Source organism: Pholcus phalangioides, unplaced genomic scaffold (assembly GCF_987345545.1).
Source record: "Pholcus phalangioides strain wild (caught in Gottingen) unplaced genomic scaffold, Ppha-v1.0 ptg000009l_1, whole genome shotgun sequence".
In the NCBI taxonomy this organism is placed as follows: Eukaryota; Metazoa; Arthropoda; class Arachnida; order Araneae; family Pholcidae; genus Pholcus; species Pholcus phalangioides.
The window spans coordinates 38,153,318-38,179,857 of NW_028301602.1; the positions used below are offsets into that span (position 1 = coordinate 38,153,318).

At 36.2% G+C, this 26,540-nt stretch overlaps 1 protein-coding gene across 1 annotated transcript in view; it reads left to right on the plus strand.

Moving 5' to 3' along the window:
- The first annotated feature begins 1,629 nt into the window (after positions 1-1,629).
- The window catches only part of LOC149083035 (uncharacterized), a 234,270-nt gene continuing 209,359 nt past the window's right edge, over positions 1,630-26,540 (plus strand). Inside the window, exon 1 of the mRNA XM_089236780.1 lies at positions 1,630-3,415. Coding sequence (XP_089092906.1) covers positions 1,630-3,415 — 1,786 coding nt within the window. The remainder of the gene's footprint in view (positions 3,416-26,540) is intronic.

Below are 26,540 nucleotides of genomic sequence, written 5' to 3' on the forward strand. Positions count from 1 at the left end.
CTTCAAAAATAGTTAAGAACTTTAAACCATCGCCATGGGTAATTTACTACCGAGTGAGTTGTGCCGGAAGTGTGAGTGTGTGTACCTAACAGTCCGAGTGCGTATATAGAGTTGTGCTAGATTTTTCATTTTCTGCCATCTATATTTCAGAAGCGAAGTGCAATGATTGAATAATTGTGCCGTTGTAGGCCTGTTGCTCTCTTTGTGACGAGCGTTTCTCAACGGGGAGATCCTCTCGCATTCGCGCGTTGAAGTTGGGAACCGCAGGAAACCAACTTCGGCCGGCCACCACTGCGGCGACGGTGGTGTTCGAATCGGCGCGAGTACGTCACTATGACTACTCGACCATCGACCACCACAGCGGCTAAATCAGGCTGCTGGGATCGAATGAAGAATGCAAGTGCATCTATTCAATTTAACGACAGTCTGATTTAGGACTGCTATGATAGTGCGATTGGTAGACGCATGGCGTGAGATACAGAGGGAAAATTCTCGAACGGTCTGATTTCAGGTTACCAAACGTCCTCCTTTTTGATGTCATTCTAAGCGTCCTCCTGCGTTTCGGAAAATTGCCCACTTTTCAGATTTTCGGAAATTTTCTTTTCTTAGAATCTTTTCTCTCTCTCTCTCGCTCACTCTTTCAAAAATAATATATCTTCATTAATGTAAGGTTCAGGAGAAAAGAGGTTGGAAAAAGGCCGAGGAGAAACAGGAGTCGCGAGAGAGAGAAACGAGAACGAGTTGAGACATTCGAAAAAGAGAGTTAGTGTAAAAGTTGGTACGGAAGAGACAGGACGGTTTCATTGGAGGCGTTGGATAATAAATTAAATAAAGTGTTGTTTTCTTTTTTTTGGGAGTGTAGAATCCAGTTATTTCGTCCTGGAATCGTAGTGGAGGTACAGCCGAGGACCTACGACCGATAGGAAATCGGGAGAAAGTTTACTGGCGCAGTCGGTAGGATGAGGTCGTAGCTTCAACGACTCAAGATTGCGAGCTGAATTCGAAGAAGAGTGTCCTAGCGACGGTGGAACCACCCGGTTCGTATAGAAGGATAGTAGCAGCGTCGAGCACCCACGCTGTTTTTTTTTTTTCGTGAAGTCAATCCGACAACCGGTGCTGAGAGGGGCAATCCTGCCCAGGCAAAAAGGAGCAAGTGTTGTACGGCGGTATCGAGACGATAAATAAAGATGGCGTATTTGGGAAAGGGGAACAAGGAGGATCTGGAGACCATGGCCGCCAACTTGGGGGTAGAAGTCCGACCGGAGTTCAACTTAATGCAACTAGTGAGTACCATACAGGAAAGCGAACTGTACAACGAAGCGACGTGCAGAGAGATGCTGAAAACGATCATAGGCAATAGGAAAGAAAGAGAAGAGATGGAGGAGAGGCGTAGAGAGAAAGAGATGGAGGAGAGGCGTAGAGAGAAAGAGATGGAGGAGAGGCGTAGAGAGAAAGAGATGGAGATGGAGGAGAGATTTCTACCACGAACTGTGTACCTATTTTGATGGATGGACGGAGGCTTTGGGGGTCACGACGTTTGAGCAACTAAGAGATTTAATCATCAGCGATCAAATGAAAAAACGCGTTCCAGCAGATTTTACGGAACACTATCTGGACGAATGGAGTGATATGGTGTCACCAAGTGAGCTATCGGAGAAACTAGATAGATTCGATGATGTGAAGAGGACTCTGAAGACACCCTTTCCTAGTGACAGGACGAGAACCCCAAGACCGGTTCATCAAAATCCGAGATGGAAAGCCAACGGAAACCAGAGGCTTCAGGGTGAGTCCTGCCCACCTAAGGCGACGATGGGTTCGAATTCTAGAGAGAGAGCTGCAGTCACTTGTTACGCGTGTGGAGCAGAAGGCCATATAGCAAGGTTTTGTTCTGCAAGAGGCCAGCAGGAGCCATTGAGTCGGGCCCAGGTGAACTCTGTCCAGACAGAAGAGGGGGACACGATTGAAGAAACCACAGTTCTAACAGCACATATCACGGTGCCGGCAGCTGGTGTTGGTGCGGACATTGACACACCGCAGACCGTGAGTTTGAAATGTGGTCAGAAGACAATAAGAGGCGTAGTTGATTCTGGGACCCAGATCTCAGTCGTTAGATCTGATTTGGTTGAGATCGACGACAGTGAAGGCGAGGGGAGAATAAGGATCAAGACCGCATTTGGCGAAAGTGAGATAGCCCCTCTCAAAATATGTATGATGAAGATCAGTGACGGCAAACACGGATACGTGCCAATTACTTGCGCAGTGTCGAGTCGCTTGATAAATGAAATGTTAATATGTCCGACGGCATACGACGCACTCTTGGAAAATGTACCAGTTCCAAGTCCGATCAATGAGCCGAGCCATAGGGACGGTGTGTGTACTTCATCTGCCGATGGCAAACAGAAGGCCAACAACGGCAATAACAACGATTTTTGCATACCTAACGAAGAACTTGAAGAGAGGATCATATCCCAAGTCGAGAGCTACTTCACCAACTTCAACATCATGAAGAACAACTTTCTGCTGAAACAAATCCAGAGAAACAAGGAGGGCTACATCAGCCTGAGGTTGGTCTCATCTTTCAGGAAGGTCAAGACTCTGACCAAGGACTGGAGGGTCGTCCGGTACTGTCTCAGGAACTCGAACAAATTCCAAGTCCACGGAGGAGGCACTAAAGTGCGCTGTATTGTGCCCGTACCGGCTTGCGAGACCAGATGCGCAAAAATGACCCCGGTCTGCAACATGCCGTCCGAGGGAATAACACCCGAGTTAGTGTCGCAGTTTATATCAGAACACGGAGAAATCGTCGACGTGGCAGTCGTCAATCGAGGATCCAAGATACCATATGTCTGTACGAGGCGCTGTCCCTACGTCAACGGGAACATGGTGAAGAAGACGCTCGCCCTCGTCAAGTGCAAGACCAATCGGGACGCGTCCGCATCCGAGGGCAAGGCCTCGCAGCTCAAGGAGATGAACTCGAAACGATACGACGATGGTCATGCTGTCAAAGGGAGGAGATCGGCAACGAACCAGTTCCCGGCTAGGCAGGAAACGTCCAAGCAATCGGACTGGCGATTGTTTTCGTGTCCATTTGCCAAAGGAATCAACAGAGCTACGAACCGGCAGTCGAAGACCGAGAAAACCAGAAGCCAACCGGCTAAATCTTCAATCGTCAACAACGGCGTACCCAGGAATCAGGGCAGGGAAAGGTCATCCTTCTCTTGTGCCGGTGGTGACCACCACCCCATAAAATCTTGGATGAACAACCGTTATTTGCCATTCAAGGGTGGTATGGCCGCCGCCAAAGTAGCTGCTACTGCACGGTACAACACTCGCCTACCGGATAGCGTCATGCGTTGGCCTGGGGGACCCGAAAGGGTGATACGCAAGATAATGCCGACGCCCTGTTACAGTAGCAGTGAGAAACCGAGTTACGCTCTTGAAGCATCATCATCATTTAAAAATGATGGATGTGCTTTTCGATGATGGGACGTGTAAGGTTCAGGAGAAAAGAGGTTGGAAAAAGGCCGAGGAGAAACAGGAGTCGCGAGAGAGAGAAACGAGAACGAGTTGAGACATTCGAAAAAGAGAGTTAGTGTAAAAGTTGGTACGGAAGAGACAGGACGGTTTCATTGGAGGCGTTGGATAATAAATTAAATAAAGTGTTGTTTTCTTTTTTTTGGGAGTGTAGAATCCAGTTATTTCGTCCTGGAATCGTAGTGGAGGTACAGCCGAGGACCTACGACCGATAGGAAATCGGGAGAAAGTTTACTATTAATATGAGTGTTTTTGTGTTTTCTCCCCATTGACCAATAGCCATCGAAATTCCCAGTTTTTTTTTGCGGTTATGTTTTGGTCGGGAAAAATTATTGTTATGGCCGGTTTTATTGGTCAGAATAGTGGCGCCATCTGTTGTGGAAATCGGGGATAGTGCTATCGCCAAAGGTGAGCACAGGCATATCCTCCTTTCTCAGTTTTTAAATCTGGTGAACAAATCATAATTTTCTATCAATGCTTGCCACAATTGACAGTTTTTCAAAGCTTACATTTCTCTCTCTCTCTATCTTTCTCTCTGCAGATGATATGCCATCACAAATTATCCGTAGAAACACCGCCACAATATAATTATTAATTCAATTATTGTATTTTGATATTATAAATATAAAATTATGTATTTTATTTATACGCAGGGTATTAAAGAAAGCCCCTTGGTCACATTTTATCGGGGAACCGTTTATCCTATATGTATACTTTTTATCGGAAAAAGTATCAAAATGACCTCATATGCGTCATTCATATCTCTTAAAATACAAAAACTTACTACTATATGTATATATCTATACGGAACATGCTGTCTTTAGAAGCTAAATTAGAAATTTTCCGTGTGTCTCTTGAGGATTTCACGAAAGAAATTCCACGTTTCTAAGTGTAATACTCACTGAGTTATTCGAATTAAAAAATTGGAGAAAAATTGGGAAAATAGCGTTTTTCGCTAGTTTATGCTGTTTGTGTCCCAGTTTTTCAATTCAAATTTCTCAGCGAATATTGCACTTAAGGGTGTGGAATTTTTTTTTTAGTTGGCCTCAGGAGAGACATAAAAACAACTTTCTGATTAGGGTTTTGAGAACAGGATGCTCGTATAAAATGTTGATTTTGGTATTTTAATATTTAAATAATTATACAACCCTTGCAACATTAATACCGTATCTGAGGTTTCTAATTGGAGGTATGGCTCTAGGATCAACGGACCGCAAGTAAAATCTGGCCTAGGATCTTTTCTTACTAACTACCCTTTATATTTATTACAGTTGATTCCCGTTTTAACGAATACCGTTAGAGCAAAAAATCTCGTTTTAACGAAAACGTTTTTAATCCCTCAGATAGGTTTACATAGGAATAATATAAAAATCTGGAATTCCTTTATAAAGAAATTTCATTATTACGAAGTTATTTCTCCTATCTTTTGTAGTTCGTTATAGATTCGACCGTATTATAAATATAAAGGGTGCATTGGAAAATCCCTTTATCCTAGAATAGCTCGAGAACCGTTTAACTTAAAAGCGCACTTCTAATTAGAAAAAAGTATTCAAATAACACGCGTGAACCTCAGAAATGTCATTAATGTCACATGAGGTTGTGTAGTTATTAAAAAAACTAACTTTTTATTTAAACTTAATTAAAAATTTGTTGCTCTGTCTCTCTTCTGAGCTCCCCCCCCCCCGCCCTCCCCTGACAAAAAATATAAATTTCTTTAAGCGCAATACTCATTAAAATATTTGGATCGAAAATAAATCGAGAAAAGGAAGGAAAGAACAGCATGTGAAGTGCAGAATATGAGCTTGGTCGTTAGTTTATGCTTTTGTTTCTTTCATTTTTTTCTCAGCGGTTTTTTAATGAAAATTTCTAAGAGCAGGAGTCTTTCAGAGATTTCGGGCCATATCAAATTTCGTACGAAGCCCGCGCGCTACCAAGTTATACAGTACAGATGAATTTGTTCGAAATCTAAAGTTATTTACAATGGTTCATATATCTATATATGTATAATCACTATACATTTCATTTTTAAAAAATATATCATCAACCATTAAAACGAAGTTTTGAGGTTGCACCAAAATTTAGAGGCAGTTTTTGTGAAATTTAATGGTAACTCTGAGCGTTTGATGATGTGATAAATGTTATAAAATTACAAGGAACTCTTTGTTTGCTAGCAGTTATTATTGAGATTCTCCGAATGGAAGTTTCTAAAAATAATCTTTTCTGAGATTTGCTGTTCACGCGATAATATCCACGCAGTAATGTAATTAACGTCTTTTGAATCAAAGATCCGTCATCTTTTAAGATGATTATTATACAACTAGGACTGATTAAGTTTTGAACATAATTTTCGTTCATATGTTTTAGAAATCTCGATCAAATGAAGAAGAATCAACTATCTGTCAAAGTTCTGCTGATTTCTAATTACGACTTGTGTGTGAAGTAATGCTGTAAATGATGAGTAGTATAATTTTCCTGTAATCGCGTGTACTATTAGTTTTGATGAGGCTTGAATTAAAATTAATTTGTCATGTCCAGTCGCGCCTTAAGAATTTTTGGGAAAAAATGATGTCCTCCTTGGGAAAAAATTCTATGAAACAAGCACTGTATCTTGATTATGAATGATCACCGAAGGAAATATAATTATCTTAATTACCTCCAGAGATTAAGCTTCACTTCTGTTTTTTATTTTTTTTAATGTATGATTTTAATGTGCAATATTTTTTCCGTTTGGCTGGTTTATATTTTCTCGTGGAAAAATGCGGTACACAAGGACAAATAGAAAAAATTATTGGTACCATCCCGAGTGTTTTTTGCTACTATAATGCACTTATAGGAATCTTATACCGAGAAGATGATCATCTTTCACACGGACGAACCTATAATAACTAGAGCCTGGAAGTCCAAGCAAAAACTTTTTTTAAAAAAAATGCCCTTTTTGAAATTTTCCTGCCATAAATGCCTATTTTAACATCGTTTTAAGCTAATTAGTGAATTTCAGAGGCCATAATCTGTGAAACTTGAATATTTTGAGAATTGAGAGCAAAAGAATTGCTTTTTTTTTAATTTTCCAACTCTCAGTACTATTTATCATCCCCCCACTCCTTTCATCCCCATTTAAACGCGAATGAATGATCTAATAAGAGACAGGGAATTGGGTGTTGAAAAATACAATAACTTTGCTTTGACCAAATGGTATTAAACGTGAATGATTTTGTTTCAGATGAACGCAGCCCATGTTAGAAAAGCAGTGTCATCAGGTGACGTTATGGCTCACACGAGGAGCGGTAGGAGCAGACAGCTCTGGGGGCCCATGTTGTTTTTATTTTGTTTTCTGCACTATAAATGCACTGCAAACAACCACGACTTTATTTATTTTATATAAATATTTAGCTTTCGACTGAACTGACCAAAGCCGTCCTCAGACCTGTGCGGCAGATGCGGCCACACAGGGGCCCTGCGCTTGAAGGAGTCCCACATGTGTGGTAATATGAAAAAAAAGGTTAAATGTTTTTTACAAGAATATAACAAGGTAGCTATGTTTCAACTATAGAAATGATAATTATTATTCCAAATAATACAACAAATAAACGAGAATTATTCGTAACTCGAAAAACCCCTACACATCATTTTCTCTACTGGCTCCGCGTCTGGCAATGGTGGCCCTGAAATTGATCCAATCCTGAAGGTCTACTAACATTTAATTTCGGGCTTGAGATCAATTTAATTTGGATAATAACGCGGTTATTGTAAACTACAACCTCTGACAATAAAGTTCGGTGAATGAAGTCAGAACGGCCGATCTGGCAACACTGGCGAAGAAAGACGCTGCACATGCGTAGCGGCAGGTGTTGAACATCTGCCGCCACCGTTGTTCAGTTGAGCGTCGTTTGTGTTCCGTGAAAGACTCGTTTTACAAAGTGCTTGTTTAGTGCGTTGGTTCTTAACTGAGAACAGGAAAATGAACGAACGAAAGATCAATTTAAAGTACCTGAGAAACGACGGTGAATGCTGCAAGGTACATTGAAATTTTGATCCGTTTCATGAAACGTCTACGCAGGGTACGACCTCAGTACGCACAACAAGGTTCATGGTTTCTCGTTCACGACAATGCTCGCCCTCACACAGCCAATATCGTCAAACAGTTCCTGGCAAAAAAGGGGGTGGTGCAAATTGAACATCCACCATACTCGCCAGATCTCAATCCTCTAGACTTCTTCCTATTCCCACGACTCAAACTCGCTTTGAAAGGAAAGAGATTTGACGATATTCCTGACATCCAACGAAACGTGACGAGGCTTTTGAACTTCATCCCAAAAGAATACTTCTTGCAAAGTTTCCAGGACATGTATAGGAGATCTCAGCGGTGCATAGTAATGGGAGGTGACTATTTCGAAGGACAGTAAGGTAACTGTCGTTAACATTTCATCTACGTTAATGTTACAGAACTATTCACCGAACTTTATTGTCAGAGGTTGTATAATTAAAACAGTGGACGGATTAAGTGCAGCCAATTTTTCAGCTAGTTTTTGGAACTTTAATACCTCAGGTTTATATATAGTTATGCTTTTTTTTTCCATATTAAAATTTTTTTAATGCTTATTTCAGGCATTCTCAGTGACTTTTTGTCTGCCTATTTCAACCATTTTTAGTGCTCAAACATCTGAGCTCTAGTAATAACATTCATACTCAGAATCATTAATGATAGATGACCATTCGTTTGACTAAAATGATTGCCAAATTTTGTCATTGATTGTTAATTGGTTATCTCAATAACATATGGTCGTTATAATGAACGTAGACATTATTATACCTTCACAATTGGAGAACTAATCAAAATTGCATCCAGATACATGTGAACCAATTAGAACAGCAACCAATCAAGACACAGCACTAATCAACGACGGAATTACAACGGGCTTCTTTTTGTCAATTGCATCCGCATGTTTTATCCCTCGTCTGACAACGACCGCCGTAGATTGACGGAACGTTTGATAATCAATGTTAATATGTTCACATGCATTGAAAACAATTTACACCAAGGACTCTTAACCCTTTGTGTTCCATGGACCCCCTCCCCCTTCAGCGGGAAAAAAATTCACCTCTGGAACAACTGCACCTATGAAATGAGGAGCTCAAACCTCTCCTTGTGTTTATGAATGGAAGGCCACGTGCCTCTTTTGCATATAAAATGAAAAGCGCATGTTCCCTTTCGGCTATGAATTTTATACCAATGACCCTTTGCACCAATGAAATGAAGGCCACATATCCCTTTCTCCAATAAAATGCATGCATTTTTATATCCTTTCTTCGAATAATATTCAGTACGTAATGCAAAAATTAAGAAATTGTGTTTTCTCATCTAAGCTTATGGCCCCCTTGAAATCTCTCCAAAGACTTCAATACGTGAATGATTTCGTTTCAGATGAACGCAGGCCATGTTAGAAAAGCGGAGGGAAATTAGAAATTTTTGTTTCTCCACATGCTTCACATAACATGTATCGCCCTGGACTGCATTGCATATGTATAGCTGATAGATGACTGTCCTAATATGTCATCAATAGACGTTATGGCTCACACGAAGCACGGTAGGAGCAGACAGAGCTCTGGGGCTCATCATGTTTTGGTTTTGTTCTTTGCGCCGTAAATGCACTGCAAACAACCATGGATTTATTTATTTTACATACATATTTAGTTTCCAATTAAACTGACGTTCTCGTCAAGAACCTTTGAATTACAGAAGAAAACACTCCTTATACAACATTTATAACGTAAGAAAGAAAACATTCAATCCAAAAAATATCTCACTTTTATTTCTCACTATCAAAAAATACCCGGTGTAACCCCGGGTTATCTCCATACACTGGGGAAATTTAAAAAGTGACAGACCATTACAAAGAAATAAACTATTATACTGGTACTGGTAGTATAAAAGAAGTGACAAAAACCATTTTAAAGCATTTGCATGTCTTAAACGCATTGTTAAGGAATCACAGTAACCGAAGTAAACATTTCGAAAGTGTGTTGTTGCCTGACGGTTTTTTGCCCAGCTCTGACGAACTTTTAAAGTACCCTACGATTCAATCCCGATCCTGTTTGGTATACAGTCAAATCCCGTTTTAACGAACACTTTTCTAATCCTCCAGATACGTTTACCTAGGAACAATGCATAAACATGGAATTTTCTTTATAACGAAATTATTTCTCCGGTCTCTTGGAGTTCGTTATAACGGGATTCAACTGTATATGCAAAATTTGGCGACGATCTGTCTAAAACTGTAGATTTGTATAAAGAACAGACATACATACAGACATACTTTCACATTTATATATAAGATAATGAAGAAGCATTACAAGAAATATAATTCTTTATGTGAAAAGCCATGTTACCCCATAATGATTTTAACCATAAATAATTTTTCCCAGTCATTTTTGTACAAAATTTTCATTCAGTTAAGTTTTTTTTTTGTTGGATGGGATTCTTTTTGTTTTCCGTTGGGTTTTATCACCGAAAAGGTAATAATAAAGAACGGAAACTTCTGCGAAACAAATATTTATTTAGTTATTTAGTTTACACACTTTATATTTGTCCGCTTCTTTCTTTCATTTTCCGGTTCCAGGAGCTTCATCCATATTTTTGTAGTTTCGCTGGCTTGAATGGCCAGGACAGAAATATGATATCAGTCGCTTCGATAAACATTACGTTTCTTTTTTAGATGTTATCAGTGTTTGGAATGTTGTTCTTTCCGGAGGTATCAGATTACGTTAGTTTATTAGTTTATATGTGTGTTGTCTATACCCATATTTGTTCTGCTTTGTATCATTTTGTTTTAGCTTTCCTTTTGTGTTTAATTTTTGGATTTATCTCCTTCCGAATCAATAACTTTGTATGTTTTTCTTGGGATTCGGGTTATGTGTTTTATTTGTTTTAGTACATATGGCGTGTATGTGTACGTTTGCCCTCTAAGAAATGTGAAAGAAGTATTCGGGAATAATTGGAAAAAAAGAGCATACATATGAATGGAAAATGGAAAAAACTATAACAAATATGCAGTTTTATCAACGTATTAACTACCAACAACACATTGAAAGATTTATTTGTGATTATAATGTAATTAATTAAAACTTAAAACAATTTAGTTATTATTTAAAAATGTGTCCCGTAAATTCGTTAAATAGTTCAAAAATTCTTGAAAAATCGAAGGAATCGGTATATTTGAAGGCGATTTGGAAAAAAGTTATTCTCACGCAGAGGGATTTTTTTGGGTTAGAGAAAAAAATTGTTACAAAATTTTGACAATAGATGACGCTGCACGAAAAAAATAGCAGAGTTCTGGACCCAGATGTTTTTCAATCTCTTCTGTGTCCGTAACGTTCGTAAAGCTTCGCGGCTGAGGTAAAACAACTTCATCAACAGTGCTCTATCCATCGATGTCAAAATCACAACGGAAAACTTATATAAGCGCCAGTAAAATAGGGGAAATTCAGAAATGAACTGTTAATCGTACTGTATTTTATAGGACACAGATTTATATGACACATGTTTCCAGTGATTTGCTTTTTCAACCGCATTCGAATATACCACAGTTTCTTCAATTTTTATGAATTTGTAAATTATTTGCGAATTTATGGGACAGCCCGTATATCCCTTTCAGACATGAACATTCATTTTTTTGGATTTTCAAAATGTGTTTACGATGCCAGCAAATCTTTACTTTTATCAAATTTTTTTTATGTAAAGAAATGATTCATATCTGTCAAATGTTTTCAGCCAAGATTATACAGGGTATATTAATGTTCACACAAAAGTTTTTTCCAAAATTTTCTTGCAAAACTTATGCAATAAATCACACTTTCCCCGGAGGCACTTTCTCCTGAAAGCCATGAAAATTTCACTTTAAGTGCTGCCCTCTGATAATAGCCTTCAAAGTTCATACTCACTATGTTCTAACTCAAAACTTACACAATCCTTTAAGCCAAGGATTAGCTCCCTGACGTTAAAAAAAAAAAAATTCTACAATAAGAAAAAGCAGCAATCAGCAATCATTACACTTCACTCATAGTTACAAAAATTGACGGCAGATAGCAGCACAACACATAACAAGCATTACACACAAACAAGCTTCAAGTTAGGTTCACAACACCTACACGCACATTCCGGCATGCACCAATGCATTAGAAATTCCTCAGAGGAAAGTATACAATGTACGTGTATAGTTTAGTAGTAGTATAGTAAGTAAAAGCAACACACACATTTGTGGCACCATTGTACGAAGATTCATATTTAATGAAAAAATAATTTCAGAACTCAAAATGGGTTTGCCCGTTAGTTTATGTTATTCTTTTCCTCGTTTTTTCAGTGATTTAGAATTCAAATATCTCAGCGAATGTTTATGCTTCTCCGTTTTATGTTATAGAACGTTTGCCGTGTCCGTAGATGTGAGTCCATCCTTATTTGGATAGTTTTTCCGATTGGAAATATGTTTATAGGATCAACAATTCGTGAGTTATTCCAGGATAAAGGAAACTTTCCAAGCACCCTGTATAATTGAATCTTAGTCTGAATAAATCTTGTCATTTGAGAATATAATTAATTCAAGAAAGAGGGAAATATTAACACCTACATGTGTAAAGGCTGAAACACACTACAGAGACGTCGTGAATTCTGATTTCTGGAAATTCTGTGACGTGGGAATTTCACGTCAGATAATTTCAACGTCACAAAATTTCCGCGAATCAGAATTCGCAAAGTCTCTGACGCGATGTGATTATCATGTCACGTCAGTGTCAACACCTTCTAGAGCAGCTTCTCTGCTTTAGAAGGTATTGTCAGTGTAGTGTGTGCTTAAGACACGCGTCAGTCACAAAACTCGAATTTATTTACGTTTCTGATTCAAAATTCAAAAGAAACAAAGTTCTATTTTGTTTTGAGAAGTGTTTTTCTCGAGAAACAGATCCTTTGACCAATGGTCAGTGGTATATTCGAGGTACTTCATTCAAAGACCACTCACGCCCGTGTCACGGAAACTTTATCGACCGGAGTACGTATTTATTGAGAAACGGTTGTGTGGAGACAGATTTATTTTTCGTTTTTTACATCAAATATCGTTTTCTTTTTCCTGTCTTTGGATTGGTTTCCACGATCCGTTAGGTCGATTCCAGGACATGTGATAGGTTCTCACGCGTTCTAAAAAGACTCGAATGAAACTTGCTAGGAAAAAGGGACTTCTTTTTTTTCTCTTTCTCTCTTCTATTCCAGGTCTTTTATCCAGGAAATTGGAGAAGCAATCAGGATGCTACAGGACTCAGATTCTTTCCAATCCTGTTTTTCACGATTTGCGAGATACCCATTGCTGTTGTGTAGAAAAAAAAGGTATTGGAAAACACAACAGAGAGAGAGAGAGAGAGAGACGTGAAGAAAGTATCAAATTTCAATTTTTCTTTTAGTTTTCATTCTCTTAAAATTATAAATTTTGAATCTGATTTTAATGTTCATCACATAGGCACGATATGGAATGTACAGGGTGTCCGAAATTTGACGGGTGTGTTTGAAAAGTGAATAATAATTCACTAAAAAGAACGGGAAGCGATAGAAATGCACCGTTTGGTCTATTGTGCTTTGGGAAACCCTAATCTTTGTTAGACAGAATTTTAAAATTAGTCACAAATTTTTGTAACAGACGCGGGGGGGGGGGGGGCTGAATAAACTCAAAATATGGAAGACAGATCGACGCTCTCGCAAGAAGACGAAGCAAGCACAACTCTGACATAAATACGATATGGGAGATATATACATTCAGAACAAACATACCGATTCGTTCGAAACTCCGCAGAGGTTATGTGTTTGAAACAGGGTTACCAGATTCGGAAACTGAGAAAGGAGGACGACTGCTCGCGAATCCTTGATGACGTCATTTCCCCTAATTTCCATTTTTCTTAACAAAAAATTAAACTACCCCACCACCACCACCACAATAATTTCTCCTAACTAAAACAGAACCCCTGCATATGTTACAAGAGTATGATAAACCCGGTTATTATGCAAAATCACCGACTATTACGCTATTACATAGTTACTCATCACTTTTGTAAGTTTAATAAATTTTGTTTTTCACATTTACCGGTGATTTTAAATTTTGCTCAAATTTTGGCCTAGGATGATGAAGTCGATCATTGATGCTGCTTATGTTTAAAAATGTTAATAAGTGTGAAGAAGACGAGTAATTTCATGCATTTGTGTGCATTAATAGTGCAGAAAGTCAAAATTGCAAATGCATATGCACGTATGCATTTGGGTATAATCCGGGCTCCAGTTGTGAAAAAGGTTATTCGAACTTATCCGATAAGTTGTCAACAAAGAGAAGAACAAATATTAATGATATAGTAGATGTTTGTAAAGTATATAACTGCCATAATCTGCAAAAACTAATCCCGTCGCTACTTCAGTTGTCAAGATTATTTAATGTTGCCGTCCATTGGTTTATTTCTTTTCCCTTCAGAATTTCAGAACAGGTGGAAAGCGGAAGATGTCGCCCAAAAAACTATGCAGTAGTCTTAGACTTGATACGTCTCAACATTTTGACGTGTCTAGCATAGACATTATGAGTTGGAGCGAAAAATAAAAAAATAAAGAAAGATACGTCTCAAGGAAAAAATTTATTTTCTGGATATTATGCTGAGGTGAAGTCATCTTGTCTCCGTCAGGACACGAACCCAGGCCCTCTTTGCATACCGTTCACCTCAGCATAATATCCAGAAAATAAAATGTTTCCTTGATATCTTGGGCTGAGAAAAAGCCATCTATCTCTCTAAAGATCCGTCTTCCCTCATTTTAACGAATTTTGCCCACCTCCTGGTCAATTCTATTGCTTCGCTTCTTGAGCGGGGTTCTCTTTCTATACCCTCAGAAGTTTTTTTTTGTGTGTGTTTTGGGAATGTTGTTTGCAGAGGAATCAGCATTGAGTGTTGTTTGAATCCTATTTTCTTTATTTCTGAATGGAGTAGTTAATCCCCTCTCCTAAAGACGGCATATGCTGTTATAGTGAGCAAGCAATAGTACAGTATTCTCAAAATGGATATTGCGGGTTTTTCTCCCATAGCTGTATTTCCGACTGTCTTTTTCATGTTATCCTGGGGCAAGCCGAGCCATGGTTGGAATAGCATCTGCCTTGCGCGGAGGCAACTTGGATTCGTCTGGGAATTTCGACGGCGTCGGTCAAAGCGTGCAAAAAATGTGTGTGTGTGTGCGGGGAGGTGGGGGGGGGGACAAGCAAACACTCTTGCCAATGAAGAGATATAAACAGAATGAAAAAAAAATAAAATGATTCTAGAAACCCCTGAAAAGGAGGACAAAAGGATGAATTTTCGAAAACGTAGGAGGACGGTTGGTAACAATTGCTTGAGGTGCATGTGCGGTTAAAGTAGTGATAGTAGCAGTTTGGAAAAAAACTAAAATACGATATTTACAAAATGTCCAATATACGGAGTAACAACATGACGTAGTGTCAGAACAAAACTCGCAGAAACCCGTGCAAACGTCTAGGCCGGGATGGCCTCAATTGAATTCATACATTATTTTTAAATCTATAATAAAGTACGTTAATAGATGTCACTGCAGTTTCGGAAACTGAAATACGTAAAGTATTTTCCAAATCTCACCATAGACGTTGAATTTTGTTCCGGGATTACGTGGTGTTGTTGCTGCAAGTGGTGATTTTGAAAATATAGTATCGTGATTTCCTTTTTTCCACACTACAGTGCCACCTGTTAAAAAATTTTGTAAATAATTTTTGAAATATACTATCCGAATGAAAATTCATTGTTTTCCTGAACAATAATGCAACAAACAGTGCATTTTTCTATTGCTTCGTCTTTTTTTTAATCACTTCTCAAATAGGCCCGTCCATTTTGGGGCTCTCTCCCTTTCCTTCAGAAATTGAAGAAATCTTCGTATATTCGAATGCATTTCACATTTTTAGGTCGCTCAAATTTGAAAGAACGGTTTTAGTGATATTTCTCTCTCTCATAGTTTACACACACCACACTATATCAACTGGATATATTACACAGAGTATCAGCTAGACAGATCATTCAAATTTCACTCTTCACCCAGCTCGCACGGAGCCGCATTCAACTGAGGGTATAAAGGAAGACGAAGACGCTTCGGCACTCCCTGAGTAAATGCAGTCTACTCACTGTCAGTATCTCGTGGTTTATTCCAAGATCAGTTATGTATGAAAAAATCCTTTATGCATGAAAGAATCATTTCAGGTGCATGAAAGAAGCCATCTTATTTTGTCCAAATGCCCGATAGAAATGGAAAAAGAAAAGATGCAGTAAATTTCACATTAAATCAAATCGGTCGCGGGCCAACAAGTCGTACTATAGTATCTATGGTTCGTTTCAAGTTGACTTTGCAGTAAAGGAGAAGCTACGAGGGAACCGCATCACTCGTTGCTATGACGACGAAAGCATTTCAACCAATGTATCGATGCGCGGTCGCGGTAAGGTATGGCTGATTCTCGCCAATCTCACTGAGAAAAATCTTTTCTGTTACGTTTAATGGTTACCAATATTTTTTCTAATTTAAAAATTCTAAGAGAATAAAGATCGGTTCAGAACGATATTTTTTCAGTATTTTATTTTCAATCATTGAAAAAATTGAAATATTCTACATAAATGATCATCGTAAGCCTCCGATATATGAGAACTACATATTTTGCGGAGAAGGAATACAATCTCTACTTTTCTCTGCACTGCAAAGTTAACCTGAAACGGACTATAGATTCATACAGTGGCATCTCAACGAGCGGGCCCAACGAGGGCTCAGAGTCAAACAGAGGAAGCTCTATGTTATTTGAAGATTTTATTTATTATCAGATTATTCTTACATTAAATATTACTCTTTTCATTCATTCTGAAATTATTTTTTCACAGAATATAAATTTCCATCGATTCTGAAATTATTTTTCCATCAATTATGAAAATATTCATTTATATTCTGAAAATACATCTTCCAATAATTCTGGAAAATTTAATTCATTAATTATAAATTCTTATGATTTACGAAATAATTTTCTTCTACTAATTCTAAAATTATTTCTCATTGACTCTGTGAAATCACTTTTCATTGATCCTGTGAAATTATTTTTCATTGATTCCGAAATTATTTTTTTCATTGGTTCTGAAAATTTTTTAAAATAAAAATTTATACTTCTCGTATCTACTATGTAACACATTTTTCAATTAAGGGTTTCTTTTTCTTCGTATTTGTATGAATCCTGTTATCATGTAAGTCGTCAGCGGGCCATTGGAAAAGTCTCAAGGGCCTAATGTGGCTTGTGGGCCATGTGTTAAAGAACCCGGGCTCAAACGAAAAAGAAAAATATGGGTGTTTAAAATTTTACTCTGATGCAAATATACATGAGGTGTATTTCAGTTTATATTATAATATTATAATATTATAGTTTTGATATAATATTATAATATTATAGTTTTGATATAATATTATAATATTATAGTTTTGATATAATATTATAATATTATAGTTTTGATATAACATTATAATATTATAGTTTTGATATAATATTTAGGACATTAAAAAAACAGAATAAAGTATTTTTCTTCACTTTAGAAAGCTCTCTCTTTTAGAAATATCTAAACCTCTCAAGTAATCACCGCCGCAGGGATAAGTTTATATATAAGAATGTTTTATACACACATTCGATTCCCGTTTTAACGAATACCATTATAGCAAAAATTTGGTTTTAACCAAAAATGTTAATACCCCAGAAAAGTTTACATAGTTAACAATGTTAAATATTGACACATATTAACAATTGTGAACAATGTTAAAATGTAGAATTCTTTTGTAACGAAATTTTGTTATTACGAAGTGATTTCTCCTCTTGAAATCGTTATTACTGGATTCTTGTGTATAATGCGAAAACATTATATATACACAGTATATCGAAAAATGTAAATTATATTGAAAAATTAATTAACTATTTTGTCGAAACTCCCCAATACCAGCGCCATAGGCAGCATACATTTTTTTTTTTCAAATAATTTCCTTTTAAGTATATTCTGACACACACATATATATATATATATATATATATATATATAAGGTAGGTGAGGTCGCGTGGTGTAGATGGTAGTATGCTTGCTAACCCAAGAGGGCCTGCGTTCGAGTCCCGGCGGAAACCAGATGACTTTTCTTTCCGAGTTCATTTCGGCATTATATCCAGAAAATATATGTTTCCTTGATACTTTATAGATGTTATTTAAAAATGTCGAAATATGTTGACTGCGATAATGATGAATTGAAAATTATTGTCAGTTGTTTGTTTTTGAAATTTTCTTCAAAAAATAACATGGGAAACACGGTGAAGATTTTAGAAAACACGAAAAATTTAACTAATCCATAAATAACATGATAGTGAAACTTAAAATGACAAAAAAATTGCAATAGCAATAATTACCAAAAAATGAAGAATAGGTTTTTGTAAAGTTTTCGAAGCGAGCTAGTACTAAAATCAAATTGATTCTTATTTCATAAACATAATTAAATAAGGTTATTTAGGTTGTTGGCACAGAGAAAAATCTTTAGTGTTATTTTTTTTTTATTTTTCATAATTCATCTCATGAGGTTCAAAAGTATTGAATATAGCAAATTATTGACTTTTACAAGTTCATTTTTTTTTCTTGAACTTATCAATTCTAACAGTGAAAATCAGATTTAACTTCATTCGGCACCATTGATTATTTCGTTGCACCAAGCAAAAATTTTTATTTAATCTAATTTACACCAAGTTCTAAAACTCAGTTTAGACAGAGCTCAGAACGAGTGGATAAATATTGATGTCAAGTTCAATAATGTTCACTTATGATCATTTTCACAGAAAAATATCTACTCAATTTATATAAATATTTTTTCTTTTAACCATCAGATAAAATGGATTTTTCTTCCATAAAACTTTTACTATCAAAAATAATTTGGTGAATTTCTATTGAGCTTTTTGGAAGTTTATGTCAAAGTTTATTTAGGAAAGAGTTCGGTATTATTTTTAAAAAAAGAAAAAGTAGGCCTTGTGATACTCAATCAAAGTCAAGCTTTCGCAAAACCGCACAGCCTATCTCTCGAATCTTTCTCCTGATTCACTTTATCCTTGACTCCCTGCTTTTCTTTGGCAAAAGTTCCATGCAAAAAGTTCTTCTTAGTACTCTGGAATTTCAAAGAAATCAACCGAGCATAAAAACAGGTAGTTTTTATTCTTTACATAAAAACAACAAAACATAAAGGAATTCGGTGGAAATATTCCAGGTTTAGACTCCGCTCCAAGCTCCTGATGTTTCTGCTCTGCCCACAAGGGGTTTTCCCTTGGATCACCGAAAAATATAGAAAAGAAAATCAACAAGACAAATACCACATACTACATATGGTGATTCAAGTTGATTTCTATAGCATGGATGAGAAGGGCGGTGGAGGAATATTTTTAGCTTTTTACTATCTAAAATAATACTGAATTCCGTGTTTTCCCGTATAAATATTGCTTTCCTTATTCGATGTGCTTGGTCTTCTCGATGTATCATTGTATCTTGTCTCTCCAAATGAATTTGATGCAAATACTGTTCTTTTGGTGCTCATTATTTTTGTTTACTAAGAATTTTTAATCGTGTTTGATTTTTTCTTCTTGTACTGCATCACATCATACGGTAACTTATAAACATTTGATACGACACTTACGTGTTTGTTCTCCCCATGCAACGATTCAGTTAATAGAAGCCTTTGTTGGAAGTTTAATTACTTTGATGGATGATTCTTCTCAGAGAAATTATACAGAATGAGAAATGTGATCTCAATCTAGGTTTAAAGCCAACGACTTTCCGCTTCAGCTTTTAAATAACTTACGAGATGAAAAATGGAGTAGCCAGCTTTCGGCATGCCATGGTACTAAGAACGACATGCTGCTCCTATACAAGATTTTTCGAAAATTTTGAAGATGGAGAAATTTTCGCGTACCGTTGTGTTACACCTGTAAGAAAGAATCTTATATTGTAGAATGTAGATGAAGACACATTATTTGATGCTAATCCGGTGTATGTTAACTGTATTGATAAGGTCGTTGCTTGCCTATGCCAGTTAAGAGCAAACTTTTTTACGAGTGGGGACCAAAAAACTGAAAGAAATTTAAAAAAATTTAAAAAAACAAAAAAAATTTGGCGGGCTGGACGTATTTCAACATTTATTCATAATTGGAATTTTTATGCTTAAAAGTGGAGTACAGGAGATGTATTCTTCGAATACTGCTATGACTTCATCGCAAATGGGACACACAATAGTTTATCTTTTATAACTTCAAAAATAAATAAGAGTACATTTTAATAACATTATATTTATTTATTAGGGCGTGCTCCATTTTTTGCATAACTGAAGTTTTTAAATCAATCTCGTTTTTAATTCCCACAGCTATATTTTGCATATAAAAAAAAATGGAACTTCCCCTTTGACTGAAATTCAGGTACGTCATTTGGGGGGTTTGAGTGGGGGCGATTGCAAACCTTGCTTTAAAAAGTACAATAGAAGGGGACAAACAAGCTGAAATATATAAATATACAGTATATACATACATCTATATATATACGTATATTGAGTACATGTTCTTCCTCCCCCATTTCCCGGGAAACGTTGAAATGACGGGCCACTAGTATTTGAAAATCTGGTGTGGACCGGATAGAGCCTCCAAGCGGGCCGTAGTTTAACCATCAATGAATCAATGACAATGTTCAAAGTCTCAGTAAATAAATGTTGATAAAATTTTTTTCTCAAGCAATGGATGATATTCATGAAATAAGGGATGTCTAGCAACCCCCTAAACGATAGAGAGTAATGGTAAAAAATGAGTGACGCGTGATAAATGTTGCGTGTTGGAGACTGGAATGAGTGAGATATTTTGTCTTGCTGTTTGCGTGTGTGGGTTAATAAAGGTTGGCCCCAACTGAGGGAAAATGCCAAGTACATATAGGCTGACCATATTTCATCAAGAAAAAATTGGACATCATGCCAAAATCTAAGACACACTGGGAATAGACGCTGATTGAGTAACATCATGTATAATCACTCCGACAGAAACTGCAGTAAAAGTCCGTTATAACGTGGGGTGCGGCTTATAACGAGAAACTCGCTATTACGAGTAATTTGCAAGTGATTGCCGAAGAGCTGATGTTGAAGATACAAAAAATATTCGCTTATAGCGAGTGTTTTTTTGAACGAAAATCAGAACATAATCACTATAACGACAACGGAAATTCTCAAAAAAATGTTTCCTTTCCCTTTCTTTGAGAATTATACACAAAATGAACTAGACAGAGTGAATTATTATTTTAAAATCTGTTCACTTTTTATTCATAGTGTTTGTAAACGGAGCATGTTTGTACCTCTTCATAGCAAAGACGACTACATGCTGTATTTAATTTTCTTGCTATCTATATAGGAGGTGAAAAAACACAATTTATCTGTAGGTGTCATGGTTGGGTAGGTGGGGATACGACTTATGGTTTTAGCATCGTTGTTGTTTTCCTTGAAAAATCTGCCCACCCCCTCGTCTCTTTATCCTTTCTCGGAATCTTTCAAAAACTGCACACAGGGCAAACATATCTTAATCGTTATCTCTGCCTTGTGTTGTTAGCCATTTTTATAATGCAACGAATATTCCAGTTGCAAGAAACTGCTGCATTCCAGGAAAGGCAAAATTTTGTTATACAATCCAACATTGTAAATGCATAAAAAAATTTAACTCAAATGGATAGTTCAGCAAAAGTTGTTCAAAATAAAAGGTAAAAAAAAAGGTAAATTTATTTAGTTGCTCCCCCCCCCCCCATTTATATTTCTACAGTGCAAAATATAAAATTTGTTTATAGCGAGAAGTTCATTATAACGTCAATTTCTCCTCTGATTGTGAACTGTCGTTATAACGGACTTTTACTGTATATTGAATAATACAGGTAAGTATCACGGGTATACTCCACAACATTATAGTTTATAACGTATTCGGTGGTTAAATGGTAATTATTTATTGTGCATGACTCCTTAATCAACAATTTAGAAATACACGAGGGAACTCAAAAGTAACGAGAAATTACTTTTGAGAAAAACAGTGCTGTACTTCCGTCTGCCCTCATTTAGTGCATATAGTGATTACCCTTGACATTACTTTGTCAAACATCGCAGAGAAAAACTAAGAATGTCAGTGTGTTTTGACAATGAACCTTTGTCATTGAGCATATACATCGCCGTTTCTTTTTCGATGGCAGACTTGTTCGAGCGTCTTTGCCCCAAGTTTGAGAAAACAGCGGAGAAAAAAATTCGTTAAAAAAGGCCGAAATTCATTGACATGAGCTCCAAGAGAATTTCGAGTCAGGGCCTCTAATTCGTCGATTGTTCGAAAGCATTCAAACATTAATCGCATCGGGAATTTTTTTGTTTTTGAATGTTTTCATCCGTTCCTGCTTGTTGAACGACGTGACGCCCAGATCGTGTTCGCTCTTCAAGTGACATGGTACCATTTTCAGACCAACAAAACCGTACCCCTGCATCAAATCTTCTTCTCTAAAAGCATTTCAAAGCATCGTGACAGTTTTTGATACTGTTCTTTTTTTCCAAAATGAAACACATCGTTTCGAATCAGTTGTCGAAGGGAATCAAGGAAGCTCAATGAAAGACGCGAATATAAGGACGTTTCCCGGTGGAGGATGTGGAGGTTAGCCACGTACATACACCAAGTCGGAACAGGCGGATGTACCGCCCTCTCTTATCTACAGAAAAAAAAATTCTCACTATTTTCAGGTATCTATCACTCGTTTTTAAAATAAAAAATACACTCACAACAATCAAGCATTAGTGAACTTATCTTGACGTCGGCGTTCACATGACTATTGATTTCCAGTGTTTATTTTGAAAGAATGCAATAAATTTATCTGAAATACACACCACCCATCTGTATCAGGGGGAAGAAATTAAATTATTTTTCCTATTTTAACTTGATTTATCGGCCCTGATAAACGAAAAACCACCTGAAATGGATGGAAAATAAAAATAAGAGCACAAAAAACAAGAGCAATTCGTTCGATCAAGTTAGTCAGAATGTTAGACTGGAAGATGGCGTTTAGTTGTTGTTCCCGGACGGGGCGCCAGGAAGACGTCCTCCCCTGGACGTCCGGGAAACATCCTAGAGAAGATCTAGTTCGATTTTTCTTCCATTGATGGGAGAGAAAGAAGTATATATATTAGATTCTCTCCCTTCATTCTCTTAAATGCCCTCATTTTATTTGTTGTTCCAAAATAGAGGAATATCGGAATTTTACCAGTGTTTTTCCCAGTGAAATTAAAATCGATTGAATTCAAAGAATAGGAAAAACGTTCTGCATACAAAGTTAAGGGGAAAATTCAATATGTATAATAAAAAAAGCGAGGTAAATTGGGAAGTGTAACAGTGAATGAAAAAAAGAAAACAGTGAAATGGGACTATTAACTTCTAGTGACAATCAGAATTAAATGATGATAAAAACAGATACAGCTAAATCTGTATAACGATGCAATGATGTAACGATATTCTGCGGACCAAGAAAAAAATGTCATAGTAGAGGGATTATCGTTACATCGAGAGACAATATTTTCATAACGTGTCCTCGAATTTATGCTTTTTTTGGCATCTTTTCTAAATCACCGTTGTTAGTACCATTAGAAAATGCGTTTTTGAGTATTTATTCGCGGAAAAAATATTGATTAGTTGATGAACCAATTTCAGTAAGTACGGTGGAATCACGTTATAACGAACACCAACACACTTCGTAAAATAACGAAATTTCGTTATGAAGAAACTCCAGATTTTTATAGTGTGCCTATGTAAACTTTGCTGGGATATTTAAAAGGTTTTGCTTGAAACGAAATTCTCGCTACAACGATGTTCATTAAAACGGAAATCGACTGTATCACCTCTGTATAGCGGTTTCCTTCATCGCGCTCATGTGTCTTACAGAGAAAAACAGCACAGCCAACATCAAAAGTTTTGGTGATTACGTTGTGAAAAAGACCGGTGTTATTAGACGTCCTCGGAAGATCAAAAATATGAGACGCAGTTAAAATTAAAATCAAGACGATTTTGACCGAAATATTGAAAAAACTATTACTGAAGCTGTTTCAAAATCTCTTAAAAAATGCCGTTAGAGAAGTATTTATCGTATAGTAAAAGATATCGTTAAATCGGGAGTAATTGAACATTATAGTGTAGGTAACTGGAAACTATTGAAAAAGATTAGAAAAATATTGTTCTAGAGGGATTTATCGTTGTCGCGAAGTTCCAATACGTCGAAATTCACCCTAAAATAGAAAAGGCTTGTAGATATACAAATACAGTAATTGTAATTAATGTCGATTCAGATTCATTTTCTTGAGATCTAGGAAGTAGCGCATTGAAATGTGATTTTTAATCTTGTTATATACAGAGGTTTTTCTCAATCAAATAATATATTTATATTTTCTATGATAATATAAATTTCAAAGGTAGAGAAGAGTTTCACCAACAGTGAATATTTAACACAAGACGAAGGATAGGAATGAATGGAAATCTTTGAAGCATTCGTAAGAGAAGTTTATCCTGACCCTGTGAAGATTACTTCACTGCGGAATTTAATATCAAGCACAAGAAACAGCATTTAGGAAAATGTTGCTCTCACGTGTTGAATAAACATGAAGTAAAATTAGAGCTCTTAAAAATTGTGGTGATAATTTTTTTTCCTGTAAATGAGGTTGTGTGATGAGGACTGTTTAAAAAGAATAAAAATTATATATGAGGATCTTATTTTTTCGTAATGGAATATTTCCACTTTAGCTAAATTTGCAGTAGAAGTAAAACTATTCTTTGGAATGGACTATACTTTACAAAAGTAGAAAATTTTCCTACAGAAAACATAAGGGAGTGGTATAACAATATTTACATGTTATGTTTTTTGATCAATATTCAAGGGAGTTATCAACATTCAAATTTTGGAAACATTCCGTTTCGAAAGAAAATTAGTGGAAATGTTACGTTTTTTGCTGGAAAAAATTAATGACCTTTACTTCTCTCTCGTGAATAAAATAAGAAACACGATCATTCTACCTTCCATAACGGACACCACCTGTTCGCGGCCACTTGCACTAACGGATACTTTTTCGAATTACATCAACGGGACTCAATGTATGTATTTCACTGTTTATTAATGGAGGAACCTCGTTAGCGGACAAAATTTTTCCCACGCTCAATGGCTAAATCTTATTTAAAATTAAATTTTAAATTTGAATTTTTTGGATATTAAAATGTAAAATTTGAAATTTATATTATAGATAAGATTAAATCAATGAAATCTCAATTTTTTGCTTCATTTCATGCAGTGAACAGTTTCCTTTATTTTGAATTAATCTTATAATTTTTCAATTACATTGATGTAATGTTACTTTATCATGCACGCAAACTGCTTTTAATGCAATTTTTTGAAAGTTTGTAAAACATTGTTCAATTAATTAATTTATTTATTAGCGATACGTAAAAATTTATACTGACATAGGATAGCGTATACAATCAAAAATATGTAAAAAAAAACAAATCAGAAATAAATCAATTAATTAGTTAATTGGTATTTTTAATGACATTTCAACTACAGCACAATTTATCACTATGCTAAAAGGTATAAGATTAAGCAAATGAATAGAGCAGTCAGAGCCGTAGTTAGCCATTCCTATGCCTTGTGCGAGAATTTGAATTTATGCCCATTCCGCAGCCCCTTCCAAGTGGGCCCTGTGCGGGTGCACCTATTGCACATGCCTAGTTACGGCCCTGAGAGCAGTGATAGAATTCCATCTCCGTGATAGGATAATCAGTAAAAAAATATAATTTAAAACTGCACTCATGTCCATAAATTAAGGATAATGCCAGCTCCGGCAAATAAAGGTTCAGAAACAAAACAAACGTTACTTATTCATAAAGCCCATTTATTAAACAAAAGATAAAGAACAAAAACAATGGTGTATGTATGATACCATTCATAAAAACTATGATTTTTGCTCCCTGGAGCAATTGTAAAAAATATCTCCTTTACAAAAAACTTACTATTACATGGTTGGTATGATGGTTTAATACATTGTATGTCTCCCATGCGATGAAATACAGTCCGTACAACGCCTAGGTACGCTGAGTATCAAATTATCGATCTGATCTTGGGGAAGATCATCCACATGCGTCCTCTGTGTCATAACTATTCCCTTATGGCACTGAGCGCCTTACAGAACTCTTGTGAACAATTTCACTTCTTTGCCACCATTCCTTATATACCCCCCTCTTACACTCTCGTCATTGTGATGTACTATCGGCATCATCTGGTGGCTTCCTGAAATTTGCATATCATTCTTGCAGATGTGTGTGATAATTCTTTAGGGGAAATTTTTACTTTAGATTTCGAATTCCGTGTGATTTTGAATTATCCTTAATTTATGGACATATGTATATATCATATACAGTCCCAATTGGATTTCATATATTTGCACCTGTATCCATTATGCTGCAAAAAAATTAACTCCGTAAAATTTTAATAAAAGTTTATTGACATTAATATGATTAAAATATGATATATATGATTAAAATTCTTGATTTTTCTCATCTTTTTTACGGTTTTTTGCTGAACTTTTTTTAAGATTGTTTATTAAGTGATTATTTTTCACATTTTACATAAATTTTAAAATCAACTGTAGAATTTTTATTTCTTTTGATGAACACTCTTCATAAAACATTCAGCATATTTTCGCCGTGATATTGAAATATCTAAAATCCTATTCAAAACGTTGATAAAAAAAATATAACCAAAATAATTTTTTTTCCAGTGTTACAATAATAAATATTTAAAATTGCGATTCATATGAAATTCATGAATACTTCTTACAAAAAGCCAGCAAGCAAAAGAATAATCTCATTTTT